General features: G+C 33.2%; 2 protein-coding genes across 2 annotated transcripts in view; one reads left to right on the plus strand and one right to left on the minus strand.

Annotated features, from left to right (window-relative positions):
- The window catches only part of LOC123664617 (flocculation protein FLO11), a 204,997-nt gene that overhangs the window by 81,411 nt on the left and 104,417 nt on the right, over positions 1-19,169 (minus strand). The window lies entirely within an intron of this gene.
- LOC123664485 (phenoloxidase-activating enzyme-like) lies at positions 837-18,788 on the plus strand. The gene is made up of 8 exons (XM_045599023.1): positions 837-1,013; positions 10,481-10,635; positions 11,820-11,977; positions 12,587-12,738; positions 13,808-13,976; positions 17,140-17,345; positions 17,836-17,987; positions 18,487-18,788. The coding sequence occupies exons 1-8, from the start codon at positions 950-952 to the stop codon at positions 18,742-18,744; spliced, it is 1,314 nt and encodes a 437-aa protein (XP_045454979.1). The 5' UTR covers positions 837-949; the 3' UTR covers positions 18,745-18,788.

Here is a 19,169-nt window from a genome sequence, read left to right on the forward strand (position 1 = left end):
GTAAACTTATATTTAGGATATATACTCGGTCCATTGTAAAATAATTATTTTGGTGCTTTCTTGTCCCTCACTTATCACATCTGCTGTGCGCAAAATTCAGCAATACCTACATTATTATTTGTTTAACAAAAGAAATTATAATAATCTATTATAGTGACACTAACAGCGCACAACTTTTGATTCGACCTATAACATCCCATTGCTGGGACACCTCTTTCTCTATGTAGGAGAAGGATCGGAAATATGGAGCAACCACGCTGTTGAAATGTAGGAGTGAAAATAATTCAATAGTGGTATCAATTGATGAAAGTGCAATTTAACTATGGAGATGGGATTATAGAACAAAATAAAAGTTAGCTTCTTAGAAGAGGATCGCCTTTATGATAAACAGCGAGAAACGAAATCTACCAAACAGTATATTATCAGCGATCTCTGTGATTAATTTTGGGAAAAGCAAGTCATATTACTATAGTCACCACATGATATGACGCATATCCTAACATAAATCTGTAAAGAACCGAGGAACTGAAAATACCTACTGACTACGAGACCCATTGACAATCCCAAAAACTTCCCGAACTCTAAAAGACGATTCCAGGATTCAGGCAGACTACTGGCAGACTACTGGCAGACTACTGGCAGACTACTGGCAGACTAATGGCAGACTACTGGCAGACTGTCTGCATATAATATTAAAAATCAATTACTATGATTTAATTAGCTCACATCATATATGGCGTCACTAATGGAAAAACATCAAACTTTGTATCTGATAAAATTGACGTTAAACTTTAAAGAGATGAAACAACTATTATAGGCACATACTCATATAACGACCGCTACAAATCCGCAGCACCCGTACACACATCAGTACGATTCGATCGTCCGCGTCGACGACACGCGTTCGGACATGACATTTAATTTATACTAGTTATTATTATAAAGACGAATGAAGATGACTTCAATATTAGTACTATCTGTGATCAGTTTATATGTGTGCCTCGTACAAGGACGTAAGTTTAAATCCTGTTTGGTGCTTTGTTGTGACTTGTTTTTTTTTTGCCGTTTCGCGAGAACGTCTGTATCTGTGATAATTATATGATTGAGTTCATGTTTTGATTGATAAAGTGTCATCTTTAAATAATACGTTTGAGTGTGTTGTGAATTGTGCAATCGATAAAATTATCAACTTCATTTGTTTACTATAAATCACCCGCGATTCTATAACTCTGCGTCATCCGTAAAACAAACTAATAAATAAAAATCGATTGTGTTACTTCTATTGGACTTGAAAGTTTTCTTAAATATCTATAATGTACAGACATCGCCGACCACAATTTTATTATATTGTATTAGCAAAAGTAAAAAATATATAAATAAACACATTTACAAATTCACCTTTACATTTTTACTACTTTATTGTAACTTCACAGTAATATAACATTTTATAAAATATAAAAAATGTACGATGGCGGCATTATCACAAAAAGCCATTGAATCGTAAAGTTTAAATCTTTAAGGAAGATTATCTTATAATTTTATTTAATTTACGCTTCATCCACATAGTAAAATAGCTGCGCAAGTAATGCTCACGTACAGAAATATCTTTAGATACATTCCTATTACCTGTACTTGAATATAATTAAAATTGATTCTGTGCCATTCTGATATTACAATTGGATTACTATGGAACATAAGTGGTCGATTAAAACAATATAATAATTCATTCATTTGGTTTAATATCTTTCAATAACTGGTAATGAATATGGCGCAGTTAGCAGTGATCCTGATTCTTTCTCAAAGGGGTTATGTGCCTATTTGATTCCCGCTCCGTGTAGAATATACCGCGGTTATCGTCATCGCTTCAGCCTATCGCAGTCAACAGCTGGACAAAAATATATTCAACCCGGTATACTCTATATATATTTTAATTTAAATATTATTAATTATTGTATATTATAATAAAATTATATTTATTTGACTTGTGAGAATATAAATTTGGTGACTAAATAACCTGAATAAGTGTGATAAATGCGCTAAAAATATTACCAAACGAAGTCCAAAACTAGAATGTAACAAATGTGGTAAAATGGTACACAGTAACACTACATGTTCAGATTTAACGAATAAGCAAATTACCGCATTACGCACAACAGAGAATCTGGAATGGACATGTCAAGATTGCCATAATTCCTCACTAAGACGAAGTTCATTCTTTACACCCAATTATGATGATGATATGAACAACGATGAATTACCTCGTGATTCACCAAGCCTAGCAATGAATATGAAATACATATTAAAAGAATTAACAAAAGAAATAGAAAAATCTATACAAAGAGAAATGAAAGATTTTATTAAAACGTTACAATATCAAAGTGACAAAATGGACGAAATAGTGGAAAATATCGATTTCTGTAAACAAACAATTCAAGAATTAAAAAGAAAAAATACAGAATTATTAAATAAAAACTCTAATTTAGAAAATAGAATTAGAGCCTTAGAGCAGACTCAACAATTCAAGAATTAAAAAGAAAAAATACAGAATTATTAAATAAAAACTCTAATTTAGAAAATAGAATTAGAGCCTTAGAGCAGATTCAACAAGAAACAGAACAAAATAAACTAAATGATCAGTTAGAAATTTTTAATATACCAAATAGTGAGATAGAGGAAACAAAGGTTATTGTTGAAAATATAGCAACAAACTAAACTATATCGGGTTGCATGCACAGCAGAGAACCGGTATGTTTGGAGTGAGCTTGGAGAGGCCTATGTCCAGCAGTGGACTGCAATAGGCTGAAGTGACTGACTGACTGGCTGACATATTATGTCAACCTGCTGTTACCTAAAACGGGTATTAAGTTATCTTAGGAACAATCGACCGTGTGTGTGTTGTTAAACATAATAATGGTGCTAAAAGGGCACATCCAATATTTCCCGTTTCAAGTACAACATATAAAACACAAGGGAAAGGTTTAATCTTGTCACAATAATCGAATTAACCAAATATCGTTGTGATTTTTAATGATGTCTTATTACTTATTTGTTTATGCTTTACTGCACACAATGCTACTGAATCATCAGACTACGTTCTTATATTATTAAATATATCTGTATTTGCTCGCAAACGAAAAAACACCGACTTCAATTACGTCAACAAATAATAATACAAAGTTAGTAGACGAAAAAAATAGTCGAGTAAACGCGCGTTATCAAAGATTACTCGAAATGTATTCATTACATCTCGATTAAATTTTGTTGGCAAGCATTAAGTTTCCATTAAAATAAGAAAGTAAATACGCATTATTAGATATAACTCGAAAAGTACTTGTTAGGTCAAAAAATTGAAGAGATTAATTCTCAATTAAAATGAAATGGTACCGCATGATTTTTTTTTTTTTTTGGTACGCAGGCAGAGGCATTCACCCGTAAATGGGTTGGTCTGAAAGAGGTTATTTCTTACAGCAAGGCGTCTTGTATCGTACAGCCCAGATGTGGACACTAAAGAGCCACAATTGATAGTCCCAGCTTCTCTTCGCTCAACTATTTTAAAATAGTGCTATGATTCCGATATAGGTCATCATCATGGAGTCGATAGGACATATAAAAAGGTGTCCCAAACTTTTTATATTCCTGGCATGCGTAGAGCCATTACTGATTATGTCAAAACATGTGTCACTTGTCAAAAATATAAGTGCTCTAATAAGAAACCTTCCGGATTTTTACAGACTCCTGTGCTCAATCAGAGGTGAAGTTTTAGCAATAGCCTTGTTCTTTCCACTCCCTCGAGGAGAAAATGGAAAAAATGGATCTTGTTGGTGGAAGATACAGCAACTCTCTGGATTGAACTGTACAGAGACGTTTTGTGTCTGGCGAATGCGAAACTTAATAAACTTATTATAATAAGTTCTTGGGAATGTAAATAGGATTAATGTTAACGTATTATTTATTTATATATAAATAATAAATAAAACATTATATATATTCTCTTTTGAAAGTAATTGAATCTGTTCCAATATATCCATATTTTTGAAAATTTACTTGATACAGGCCCACACTATGACTAGTGACAAGCGCGTAAAAACTCAGCGCGGGTTAAGCCCGCAGCTGATGTTTGACGTTCATGTCAACGCACACAAAAATACACATTATGTTTACAGTCAATACATATGTGTGAGTCAGCACAGTACGTAAGTTGTGTTTCGACATAGGTATCAATTACATGTTTTTTGAAGTAAAACTTCTTTGCGCACGCTTGACTTGAGGAGTAAGCTGGTAAATGCGTGACGAGAGTGTTACGAAAAGTGTGATCGGGCGAAGCGAACGGAAGTTGACAGGGAGATATAAGTAAGTGAAGATAGAAAGAGACATTTTTTTCTCTCTTAACTCATAGCCAGTTAGTTACGTTTCGTATATCTAAAAACAGTGCAAGCCTATTGCTAAAAAAGTTTTATTTCAGTCGTGTGGTCTAAAGCACACTCGTTTTTTTAATAATCATAGTACAAGTAAATTTTTTACATTTTATACGCACCTATAAAATACAATGTATTTGAATCTAGTTAATAACCCATGAGCCCATGAGGGCCAGACCTTCATCTTTTTATAAAAGCTGAAAGTTTCTCATTGCATGCTCCTAAAAAAACAGGTTGAAGCAATGGCCAAATATGAAGTTTAACTCATTGTTACTTTGGCTGATACCAAGTATCAAAGGCGTCTCATAATAAGGCATTATTTTAGAGATAATAAATATGTCTCATAATAAGGCATTATTTTAGAGATAATAAATATAGACTAATTATAAAAATACAAATATAAATGTATCCCCAACACTCACAGCTTATCCTTTTTTTCCTTATATATGTACTTCAATTAACAAAGGTTAATAATAATAATTAAACATTGCGATATTTAATAGGGCCAATAAGGGACAATAAATAATCGATAATCAATTGTAACAATAAGTATATCCTAATTATCACACACACACATACACAACATTACCGATTACGTTACCGAGTACACATACCATACCGATACATTACCGAGTACATTATCGATTGTAACAATGAATTTCACAGAATAGTAGAAAGTTTTAAATCAAAATCAAAAATTATTTCATTCAAATAGGCTTCAAAAGCACTTTAAAATAATCATTTTACAAATTAAAATTATATTTTTTCACAAATTAAAAAGCTAACAACGATTTGAAACGTAAATTCGATTCGTAAAGTAACACTGCACTGACCTACTTAAAAAAATGATCAAAATAATATTAATGACAATTTTTAGATTGGGACACTGAAGAATTTTTAATGGTTTTAAAGGCTTTACATACCTCGTGTAATGAAAACAACGGGAAACTTGAATGTTTCGAGAGAAATTCGTGATCAGAGTGAAAGCATTTTTTTTAACAAGTCTGACAATTTAAATGTACATAAAGAAAACAAAACGCAGTATCAGCTTTATCCTTTAGTGTCGAAACAATGAATCATGAAATGAAAAACCCACAGCGATAAGATATATACGAGAGTCAGTAAACATTTTGATATTTGATGCATTATAAAAAAATACAATAAATGTAATAATAGTTTCGAAGCAGATATTGTTTTTTTTATATATATATAAAGTTATGTCCACAGGCTTATAGTGCCCGAGCTTTTGTTATTCCGATTTTTAGTTTTATTACTGATCGTGTACTTGTTACACTACTGCTTCGCAGATATTGTTTAAGGAAGCGTGAGATTTATTGCGCATATGAATTATTTTTTATGAATTTTGAAAATATCTATCTAAGATTCATACATTCGCCACCCCGCAATGGAACAGCGTGGTGGATTAAGCTCCAATCCTTGTCATACATGGAGAAATGGACCTATGCCCAGCAGTGGGATGTTAGGCGCTGAATAGTAAGATACATATTTAAAAAAAACAAAATTTCCGTATTTTTATTGCGATCAAAGAATGTTGGTTAAGTAAAAATAAAATTATTAATTTGGAGCAAAACGATTGCATAGCAGACATAAAATTATAAAAGAAAACATTTTTAATTAATAAACTGTACTTGAACAAAAGATAACCATTTCAGGTTCTGAGGTCTGATGACATTTTAATTACTTATGAGTATTATTATTATTAGTATTAGTAAGTTATATAGTTATTATTATTAGTATTAGTAAGGTTGCATGATAAAATATTACTCCTGTTTTTGTACTTAGTAATCAATAAACAAAATACATAAATTTTTCTAACGCCAAACAAAAAAACCTTTCCCGTAACTCACATAAAAATTAAGTTACGCTTGTATATGGCAACAATCTAAATCTATATTGAAATTCACACCGGCTGATGTCTTTACATTAGAAAAGATGACAATATTATTAATAATTTATCTTTTATCAAAAAAATCATCTCGTTTTTTTTATGTCCGTCAATATAATAATTCCAGCATATCACAAACACCGTAGAACGAAATTAATGTGTACTTAAGTGGTGTCGTATCTTGAATGTCAAAGTAAAATATTCGATATTTTTCGTCTTGATAAGTCTTAAAATACATTTAAGTATTTCTCTACAAACAATCGCAAAGAAATAAATTCCACGCGTACAAAACTACGCATAAAAGCTAGAATGTGAAAAAAATAAATCATCTAAGAATCGGGTAAAAAGGTCAGCAACAAAAAATTTACCTCGAAGTTATTAAAATACTAACTGCAACGGAATAAACCTTTTATTATTATAATTATTCAACGATCTTCCGTAGATCGTTTCTTCCCTCTGATCCAACGGGTCGAATAAATAAATCACGAGGGTAGATCGAAAAGTTCGCCTGATATCCGTATATTTTATTTTTACAATATTACCCTCATTGTGTTAACACATGCTTTGACCGTCAAAGTATAAAATTTTGTTGCTGTAGTATTTGTGATTTTTAAGTTATAACGTGCTAAACGAGACAGACTGTGAAGCTTTTAAAAAAATTGACAAAATTGAACAACGTGAGGTAATCAAATATTTGTTTAAAAAGGGATTAACACCGAAACAGATCCACGAGGATATGACGGAAACTTAGGGGGATCTGGCACATATATACCACTGTAAAAAAGTGGGTAGTAGAATTTAAACGTGAACGAGAGAGCATTGAAGATGTACCTATCCCTCGCCCCAGCCGTACGGCTACGAAGGAAGAAAACATGCAGAAAGTGTGTGATCTCATTGAGAATAAATAATTGTGTTTGCTCGCAAACGAAAAAAAAACCGACTTCAATTACATCGAAGAGTAATACAACGTAGATCGACGAAAAAATAGTAATACTTTGTTCGTATTCCATATAACGCGACATTATAAAATTGTAGAATTATATAATGTTCTACTGTTATTTCTAGCATTTTGTTAGCGATTGTAGGCAGAAATTTCATAAAAGGCCCGTCGTCGATTCGCGCGAAGCGCTGACATCGCTTATTACGGATTTATATTGAATTACGGTTTGTCTTTTTTATTAAAAATATGTAATGTTCATGTTTTCACACAGCTCCGATGCACGACTGGAGTTTACCCCTTCAGATCAACTGTCTAAATAGGCACAAAAAGGCTTACTAGTCTAAGAAATATATTATTACTATATCAAATTGTAAATAAATGAATCCAATAACGCCATCTATCGGAACCTAATTGCGTTATTAGAAAACGTCTGAACGCCATCTCTAACAAGGTCATTCGTTCAGTAGATTTTACTGTTCCATTTTTTCATTCCGGGGCCTTAAATGAAAATCGATTCTTAAGGAGAAAACTCCAAAAACAGTCAAGTAAATACGCCATATCAGATATAGCTCAAAAAGTTCGAGTCAAATCTCAATTATATTTAAATGGGACCACATGACAAGCACCACCTATCGATTAAAAAAAGAATCATCGATATCGGTCCACCCAGTAAAATAGTAATGAGGTTAATATAACGTTGGTCGACGTAAAATAGGCAAGTAAATACCCAGTATTAGCGATAACTCAAAAATTAAAAGCTCAAATATATTTATAACGAATAAACTGCTACTCTCTACTTTAGTGGAATATTGTAATTTGATCGATAGTGAACGAAGTAATTTCATTAAATTTTGATAGATGGCGTTGTGGCAAAGTATTGAACATGACCACAGTCGTCTTAACATCGTTATGTAAATACGTGTCATCAAAGATTACTCAAAAATTGCTCATTATATCTCAATCATATTTAAAACGGACGACATGACAAGTATTAGCTTTTGATTTATACAAAAAAGATCAAAATCAGTGCACCCAGTAAAAAGATATAACGTATAATACAACGTAGGGTGACGAAAAAACCGTCAAGTTAATACGCAATATTAGATATAACTCACAAATTACTAATCAAATCTCAATTAAATTTGAATGGGACCACGTGACGAATAGTAGCTTTTAATTTATATAAGAAACGTAAAAATCGGTGCACCCAGTAAAAAGTTGTGAGGTATAATACAACGTAAGGTGACGAAAATAATGTCAAGTAAATACGCGTTATCAAAGATTAATCAAAAAGTAGTTATCAGATCTCGATAAAATTTATATGTGACCACATGATAAACATCAGCTTTCGATTAAAGTAAAAATTATCAAAATCGATACACCCAGTAAAAAGTTATTGCGGATTTTCAAGAGTTTCCCTCGATTTCACTGGGATCCCTTCATCAGATCCTGGTTTCCTTATCATGGTACCAAACTAGGGATATCCCCTTTCCAACAAAAAAAGAATTATCAAAATCGGTACACCCAGTAGAAAGTTATGTGGTATAATACAACGTAGGTCGACGAAAAAAGCGTCAAGTAAAAACGCATTATTAGATATAATTCGAAAAGTAGTTGTTAGATCTCAAATAAATTTAAATGGGACCAATCGGCACACACCACCTTTCGACTAAAACAAAATTTGTCGAAATCGGTCTACCTGGTCAAAAGTTCTGATGTAACATACAAAAAAAAAATACAGTCGAATTGAGAACCTCCTCCTTTTTTGGAAGTCGGTTAAAAAATCATTATACAAAATACATACATTTTTCTAACGCACAAACAAAAAACCTTTCCTGTAACTCACATAAAAATTAAGTTACGCTTGTATATGGCAACAATCTAAACCTATATAAAAAAAATTGAAATCGGCTGATGTCTTTACATGACATATCTAGAAAAGATAAAAATATATGGTTTATTATAAAATAAAATAAAAAATATCGATTTTTATTTTTTATGTCCGTCGTAAAAAGTACACAATATAATAATTATATATAACAAGAGTATATGACAGAAACTTAGGGGGATCTGGTCCATCGTACACCAGTATAAAAAAGGGGTAGTAGAAAGGGTAGTAGAATTTAAACGTGAACGAGAGATGAAGATGATGCACTGAAGATGTCCCTGGCCCCAGCCGTACAGCTACAAAGGAAGAAAACATTCACAAAGTGTGTGATCTCATCGAGGACAACAGCAAATTAACTATAAGGAATATGGCAGCCACTATGTGCTTTTCACATGAGCGAATACAAAATATAACTATCAATGAAATTGGATTTTCGAGGTGGGTCCATAAACCGCTTTCTTTCGAACAAAAAAAAATTCTTGTAACAGTTTCTTGCGACTGATTGGAGACCTTTGTAGCTGATCCGCAGGACTTTCTGAACCGCTTTGTTACTATGGACGAAACCTGGACTCATCACTTTACGCCAGAGTCTACATAGCAGTCCAAGCAGTGGAAAAAATCTAATGAACCGATCCCAAAAACAGCAAAGGCAATTTCATCAGCTGGAAGCATGGCATCAGTGTTTTGGGAAGCTCGTTGAGTCATAATGGTGGACTATCTTTCAAAAGTCCAAACAATAAACGCAGCATACTATTACACCCTAATATATCGTTTGTGTGAAGAAATTAAAGAAAAACGTCCAGGATTACTTAGAAATAAAGTATTGTTTAACCAGAATAACGCACGCGATCAAATGTCTGTCGAAAGTATGGCTCAAATTCGTGATTATGGTTTTAAACTTCTGCCCCACCCGGCTTATTCGCCTGATTTGGCACCTTCCGACTTTCCTCTATTTCCTAACAAAAAAAAACCTTGGTGGCCAGAAATTTCCGTCAAATGAAGGGGCTGAAACCGCAGTGAACCGGTAGACTATTTGTGAAACAAATGGAAAAAATAAATTAAGTTAGGTCGAGATTATATTGATAAATAAAGTTATTTTTGTATCTTATTTATTTTGTTTTCTTGATGAGGCCGCGAACTTTTCGATCCACCCATTAATTCAATGGATTCAAATAAATGTAGCAAAAAAATTAATAGACTTTCACATCTAATTAACCTATTTATAAAAAACCTTGTTATTCCTTCATTATATCTTGAATTGATAAACAAAAGTTGCTTTATTTCATCTACCAACGCTACACATCTAATCAACAAAAAAAAATTAATTTCAGAGTCATGCCCAACACCGACAGGGAGTAAAGGGAACTGTATTTCAATACTGAACTGTCCTGCACTGCTGGTGCTGGTTAACAATCCAAAAAGAACCAAAGAAGAACTACAACTATTACAACAGTCCCACTGCGGTTTCGAAGCCGAAACACCAAAGGTAAATGAGAAATTGCATTTCATAGTTTCAAGAAATATATCATACCAGAACAATGACTATTTTGAAACAACTAACTGATGAAGATGATCTATACTAATATTGTAAAGCTGAAGAGTTTGTTTGTTTGTTTAAACGCGCTCATCTCAGGAACTACTGCTCCGATTTGAAAAATATTTTCAGTTTTAGATTTCCCATTTATCGAGAAAGCTATATATAGGCTATTTATGATCACGCTAAGACCAATATAAGCGGTGCACCAATAAAGAATATTTCAAAATCAGATTTTTTTCCTTTTGAGAGCTTCCGCGAAACTTCAACGCTGCGTGCGTTGCACAAAAATCATGTATGACAGAATTGTTCCTGTTCCACGCGGATGAAGTCGCGGGCAAAAGCCAGTTTAGAATTAAAAAAACACGGCATTTGGCGATATCTGGGCGGCCGCATTAAATAAATTATATTATAACTGAAATTAAAAGAAAATATATATATGTTTTTAACTACGATTCACACGATCACTTTTGTCGCATATTTTCAAGTTAAAAATTTAATTCATTAACATTTAATACAATTAAAAAATAAATAAACGGTTCATACTCAACGGACACAAGTATACCTAAATTACTCAGAGACAAGCTCTGAGACTCTTAGCAATATCTGTATGTGATTGCACACGCAAAGTTACTCTTGTACCACTGCGCAAATGTTTCATCAAATCGGTGCTTAAGGCGTCCAAAAGCAACGGTCTACCATCAAGCAGACCGTACGTTTGTTTGCTATCTTAATAGAATACGCTTCAGCGTGAATATCCCACTACTGGGCATAGGCCTCTTTCCCCATGTAGGAGAAGGATCAGAGCTTAATCCACCACGCTGCTCCAATGCGGGTTGGCGGATATATTCCCTACTATGAGTAACGATCGCTATCAGGTGTACATGATAACAACCGGGACTGACGGCTTAACGTGCTCTCCGAAGCACGGTGGGGAGACCCACGGGGACTGCACAAACACCCAGACCACGGCAAACACCTGTATGGCCAATACAAATGTTTGTCATGTGCGGGGATCGAACCCACAACCGCCAACGCAACAGGCACAATCCATAGCTGTGACCGCTGCGCTAACGCGGCGTCTTCTTATCTTTATCTTTATAGAATATATAAAAATTATAATAAAAATATTTCAGGTATGCTGTCCAGTAGTCGAGGAAAGAACAGATCTTCGGTGCTTCACACCAGACGGAAAAGTTGGCATTTGCAAGGGTTTACATTCCTGCCCTAATTTATTAAACTTATTAAAAAAACCTATCGCGGACGAAGATTTGATTTTCCTTCAAACCTCCAGGTATTTATCGAATTATTAAGGCGACTAAGGCTTCTGGGGGATTGGGGGTCGGGTCGGCAACGCGCTTGTGATGCTATGCTGTTGAAAGCGTCCATAAGCTACAGCGATCGCTCACAATCACGTGAGCCATACGCTTGTTTGACGACCTAATTGTATATTTAAAAAAATAGCGATAAGAATTAAAAATCTATTACTTTTCAAAAGTTCTGTACGAATTAAATATCACAATCAACATTTGTAAATTTTACCCAGCCGATGTTAGTGCATGAGAGATGTGTAGGAAAAGACGCAAAACGTATAAGCACTCCAACTATAATTCCTGTAATTACAAGAATATTGAATACGTATTAATACATTTAAATTATATATAAAGAAAGCTCCAAAATTATTCAATAAATTTATCTTTTTTCTGTCTGTCTCTATATTTATTCTGACATCATAGAAAATTTGTTGAAGGAAATTGAATTCGATGTTTTTAAGTGTGATGCTTTTTAGAACAACCTAGAATCAAATAAACAACATAATCTTTCTTATACAAATCCGCCTGGTACTTTTTTTACGTTTTTTTTTTTTTTTTTTTTTAATTTTCGATTTTAAATTCAATCACAGATGCGAAGGCCCGGACCCTTACAGCGTGTGTTGCGGGTCGACGATCGAACGGGCGACGGGTCCGTCCAATGCTTGCAAGCCTTCAGTAGCGCCTGCTGATCCAAAAACAGAGTGTTGCGGACTCGACAGTTCGAGCGGAAACAGAATTTTTGGTAAAATATCGAGCAGCTCAAACCCTTAACATCAAGTGATTATTCTTCGTAAAATAATAAAATAGTATCTCATAGCTCTGCTATTAGAAATGCAATACTTAACTGACACAGCTCGTTTGCGAAAATATTCTCGCTAGCTTAAGCCCATCTCACAAATGACTGTACTATATCCAAAAATATTTACGTATTTGATTGGCAACCTTTTAGAATAAAACGATTTTACTAACGAAAACTTACATAATTTTTTTCTCTTTATTTGGGTAAACAAACAGTATTACAACAGGTAAAAAAAACAATCTATGTATAAAAAAAAAGTAGCGCAACATCAACACCGTTTACTTCGAATTACAAACAGAACACACAACAACAGAACGGTTATATAACAGAATGTACATATATACTCGTAGATATCGCTACAACTTAACATTATAAGCTAATAAGGTTTATGAGCTCTTTGAGAGTTGATGGGAAAACCCAGTATAACATGCACCTGGCATAACTTTATCTTAAGTAGAAATCGATAATAGACAATATATTGTACATCCAAAACCCATCAGTTAATCCACTTAATACTAGTCATCGTTCTTATTAATAATTTAATACTTTTCCTCAACAATTTACCTTGAAAGTTTTCAACGTGACTTCCATTAGATACTATGGAGTCAATTATTTCGATCAGGTATACATAATTAACAAATAACATTACAATTACCGTATCACTTTTTATGATTTCTTATCACGCCACAGTCAAGTTGTTAGTAACGCGTTATCCTTAATGATACTTAATTGTCTTACGTGTTTCATTTACTTGAAATTATATCTTGAAAGTAACGCTGTAGATTGTAGACAATTTTAATCTTTTTCCAATAACTTGGCAAGTTCCAGTAATATTAGAATTTGACCCAAAAAAATTCTCTTTCCTTATTGAGACAAAAACTCATTATCATCATTAGAATAATCATAGAAAGTCATTATTAGAATTAAATTGTCATTTTTTTTTAATCGCATGTAATATTATTTTAGACAATGTTATAATAGTTACTTAAAAAAAGTTGTTGCATTTTTTCAGGTGGGAATGTGACAGCGATAGACCAGTATCCCTGGTTGGCGATCATAGAGTACCGGGCCATTAAGGACAATAAGATAAAGCTCCTGTGTGGCGGAGCTTTGATCAGTAGCAAATACGTTTTAACAGCTGGGCACTGCGTCACTGGACCTGTATTAAGAGTTGGTACACCGTAAGTCTTTGTTACTCATGCAATATGTTTAACGAAAACTTTAAAAAGAGATCTTAAAAGTCTTAAACTTGGACATACAAAATCAAACTTAGAAAATTCTTACTAATTCACTACTAATTCAGATTTACTCGGACAAAACTATTTTTTTTTTTTTTTGTATTAACATAAAAGAACATAGTAATAACATGTAGTCAAAATCAAAATCGAAAACAGCTTTATTCATTCAAATAGGCTCCAAGAGCACTTTCGAATGGTCATTTTACAAATTAAAACTTTAAAAATCAATTATTAAATTTGTAGAAGTAAAGCTACCGATTCAGAATGTAGATTCTGCAGAGAAGAATCGGCAAGAAACTTCGTAGTTACTCTTTTGATAAATAATATATAAACTGTGTTTTAGTACAAAATTAGTAACATGTTGCATAAAATACAGCGTCACTAAGTCCACAGATCTTTATCAACTATGTAATCCTGCACCGAGTAATAAGCTTTATCAATTATTTACTTTTTTAATAAAAACTTTCAATTTATGTTGAGACAATTCCAAAATCGTTTGTAGGATTTTATTATACATGCGAATACCATGACCCAGAAAGGAAACGTTTACTTTGCGCAGTCGGAAACTTGGAGTTACAATTTTATTTCTTCTCGTGTTTACAATGCGGTTATTACTATTTATTTCAAAACAATGAATATTTTGGTGAATATACATAATATTGTTATAAATATACTGCGACGCAATTGTTAATATGTAACTTTTGGAAAACATCCTCTCGAGAGACTCGAGCTTCAAGATCGTAAATGCCGCAAATAGCATTTTTGCAAGATAAATATAGTTTCAATATCTGCAGCATTACCCCACAGTAACAGGCCGTAAGACATAACACTATGGAAATAGCTAAAATATATTAATCGTGCAGTTGCAACGTCGGTCAGTTGTCGTAGTTTTCTAACTGCGAATGCTGTGGAGCTGAGTCTACCATTCAAGGATGACAAATGGGAATTCCACTGAAGTTTTGAGTCCAAAATATCCCTAAGAAAATTGTAGTATCTGTAGTATCTCGTTATTTATTATAAAATTATAATTTGGATGCCTAGCATTAGGTAACGAAAACACAACGCACTTGGCTTTTTTGGCGTTCAAAACCAAGTTGTTTATTTTGAACCAATCTCGAATTCGCGACAAAGAAGTGTTCACGTCATCATTTACTTTTTTCCTATCAACTTTAAATATTAGAGAAGTGTCATCTGCAAATAGCACTATATCACAAATATATTTAATATAAAATGGCAGATCATTTATATATATTAAAAAAGAAACGCACCCAGAATCGACCCCTGTGGAACGCCCATTTTTTGCACAAATCCAGAAGAGTTCGTTCCGTTTATTGATACGGGTTGAATTCTATTAGATAGATACGAAGCAATTAGATTAAGACCTTTACCGTTAACGCCGTAATAATAAATAAATAAATAAATATATTTAAATATCTACACAATACACACACGGTCGTCTGTTCCTAAAGTAAGCACGGCTACATTTTTTTTTTCGATAAACATACTTATAAATAATACATATATAAATATATAAATAAATATTTATATTACACCCAGACTCGGGGTGGTAATCGAACCCACAACCTCGGAGCAGAAAACAGGGTCACTACAAACTGCACCAACGGGCTAGTCAAAACAACTCAAGTTTACTTAATAAGATCCCGTGGTCCACGCGATCAAATGCCTTTGATAGGTCACAAAATATACCAATAGCATTTTGTGATTTTCGCCAAGCGTCACATATATGTTTGAGAAGTGCCACACCAGCATCTGTCGTAGAGCGACCTCTAGTGAAACCATATTGTTTACTGTAAAAAATTCCATTAACTTTAAAATGGAAAAAAAGTTGATTTAGTACAATTTTATTAAATGTTTTATTTAAGGATGGTAGGATTGAAATGCGTCTGTAATTACTGGGATCACTTCGACTTCCCTTTTTAAAAAGTGGTAAAACATTACTACATTTTAGCAAATCTGGAAAGGACTCCACTTTAATAGAATTGTTAAAAGTTAAATTAATTCTAAATTATTATATTGTTAAAAGTTAATTTAATTTAATTTTAAATTAATTACAATAATGTGACACTTCTCAATGCAGAGAGAAAAACATCTATACAAATAAATAAATAAAACTGGAGTGTCTGTTTGTAATATTAAAATAAAAGCTTTCTACTAAATACATATAGATGTTTACACGGTACATATAGTGAAATAACATTTTTTTACAATTTTTGTCTGTCTGTCTGTCTGGCTGTCTCTGTTTGTTTTAGCTAATCTCAGAAACGGCTGTACTGATTTTGACGGGAATTTCACTGGCAGATAGCTGATGTAAGAAGAAGTAACTTAGGCTACTTTTATTTTAGAAAGTTATTTATTTTATAAATCTGGGAAATTAAGACTTTTTTGTTAAATTCCATATGGACGAAGTCGAAGGCACAGCTAGTAAAAAAATACAATAAATGTTTTAATAGTTTTAACGCAGATTTAGTTTTAGGGGGCGTGATAGATCCTCAGTGAAATTTACTGCACAAATGAATTATTTTTATAGTTTCACATAGACCTTAGACACAAAAATAATAATCTTCTTTGTTCGTCTGTATTTTTATGAGTTTTCATAACTCTTTTGATTCGAAAGCTAGTGTTTGACGTACAGTTTCATATTCATCCATCGGTGATAGTTTTGTCTATTAATTAAAGGAGAAGCGTTTTTTATTTGTAGGGTAGAAGCGAAACTTCGTTTAACAAAGAAATTGTCGAAACTTAACATAGCATATATATGTATTTTTGTAACTATTGTAGCAATTATGTGTAAGATCTGTTTTTGTTAATATTATAGCAATATGTATAAATGTTATATAAATCGTGTGAGACTGTTACTTGCAGCTTTTGCAAGTAAATGTAATTGATTACAGAAATAAATAAATAAAAATTAAATTCGATTTATGCAATTCGAGATCTGAGGAGTACTTTTTTAAGTTATCCCTAATAAGGCCTATTTAATTGAATATTTTTTCAATTAGTCATCGATGATGATTTCTTTTTATGACTTGTCTTCGATGTGAATTAAAGTAATTTTGTTGTTTGACAACAAACACAATTATTTTAGGGCAAACGTTCGTCTAGGCGAATACGACACGTCCAATGATGGATCTGACTGCGTGGAAGTTGAAGGGGGAGGAGAAGACTGCACAGATGGGCACATCGTGTTGCCGATTGAAAAAGTAATACCGCATAAAGATTACCAACCTGAATCGCCCCTGAGGAGGCACGATATAGCTCTACTGAGGTTAAAAGATGAAGCTCCTTACAATGGTAATAACACAATTCAGATTTAATGAGAATAAGGGAAATAAAAGTTACACGCTCCAACTAGTACAAATTAACTCTTCAAAAATACACCCAAAAAAGAACAATATGGCGATTAATTTTGTTTAAAAACACTTCAATTATCAGATAATTTATCGATGTTTTTCATGATAACCAATGTGACATTAATGTTCTCATTTATTCAAATACATATTGCTGAGATTCAAACTACACAAAGCAGAACTACATCAGAAAATGTAATGCGAGTCTAAAATCAAAACCCCTGTTAATAAATTTTCTATATATAATTAAAAATCGAAAAATAATTAATAGGAAATGTTCAACTTGAAAAAAAAAACAAAAAAAAATCGAGAAAATTTAAGAAAACTTAACGAATATTGCAATTGTATACGTTTGGAAAGTGACAGTATCGCGAGACAGGTCAACGTCTGTCGGATCAGCTGGTATAAAATATATATATATATTTATTGTTTAGATTTCATCCGCCCCATCTGTTTGCCTACAACCGACATCGCGCTGAGCAAAGAACCGCCGATGCTCGTAGTGTCAGGCTGGGGTGCTGTTGACGAAACAAAGAGTTCGAGCAACGTTAAGCTTCACGTGGAACTACCTTACGTAAAACCTGAGGTCAGTTTAAGTGACATCGTACTTATATTACAAATTTGAAAGTTTGTGAGGATGAATGATACTAGTTAGCATACTAGTTACTCTTTAATGCGAAATCTATTCAACTAATTGTAATTAAACTATGTATATAGGTAGTTGGTGATCCGAATAATATACGCTATTTTGATCCCAACATTTCTAAGGGATCGATAATTACGCGGCAGCAATCACGAGGCGTAGACAGATTTATAGGAGTATATTCCATTAATTTTATAACACTCATGGACATAAGGTACTCAGGCTTCAGAACTATCTACAGTTTACAGAACATCAAAGTCAAATCATACTGCTCGCACATAGTGTTGTGTTCATGTGGTGAGTAAGGTAGCTTGAGCTCCAGGATTGGGATGCTTATGTAGTTCTTCTTGAGTTTATAAGCTACACTTTCGTCTATAAGTCATAGTGACCGTTTACCATCAGGTAAATCTTCATTATCTTAAAATCTTCATTAACTCCACAGGAATGTCAACCGCCCTACAACGTTGCAGGCCGTAAAGTAAAGTTATGGCAAGGGCAGTTATGTGCTGGTGGTATTGAGGGGAAGGACTCTTGCAAAGGAGATTCGGGAGGGCCCCTCATGGCCGACAACGGGAGAATCTATATGGCCGTAGGGGTTGTAAGCTTCGGACCTTCTCCTTGTGGCTTGGATAACGTACCTGGTGTCTATACCAAAGTTTACCAGTACCTCCCCTGGATACGAAGCCAAATGAAACCATGAAAAAATTATAATATTAGAATGTTAAATAAATTTATACGATTTTTTTTTGTGTTTAATTCTTACTAAAACTAAAAACGATTGCTTAAAAACAAGGGCACCTTCGGAGTAACTTTGAATGTTTGTATTTCTTATTACCTATTGCCTGGACATTTTACGAATTATAACAATAAAAATCCTTTATAACTATCTAATTTGGACAACAACCAACGATTTGAGAAAAATAAAATCTTATTCATACGTGTAACCGTCACCGACATCAGAAATCCTTCAAAAAAAATCCAGATTAAAGTTGCACCACGTTAACGTCGTAGTGCAACTTTCGTCTTCTATATGCCCCATGCAAAAATACATGATAAAAACGAGTAACGATTGTCAGCGAACCTTTTAATTTCAAACACGACCTGTTCGAAATAGTTTGTGACAAA

This window comes from Melitaea cinxia, chromosome 22, assembly GCF_905220565.1.
Source record: "Melitaea cinxia chromosome 22, ilMelCinx1.1, whole genome shotgun sequence".
NCBI classification, from domain to species: Eukaryota; Metazoa; Arthropoda; class Insecta; order Lepidoptera; family Nymphalidae; genus Melitaea; species Melitaea cinxia.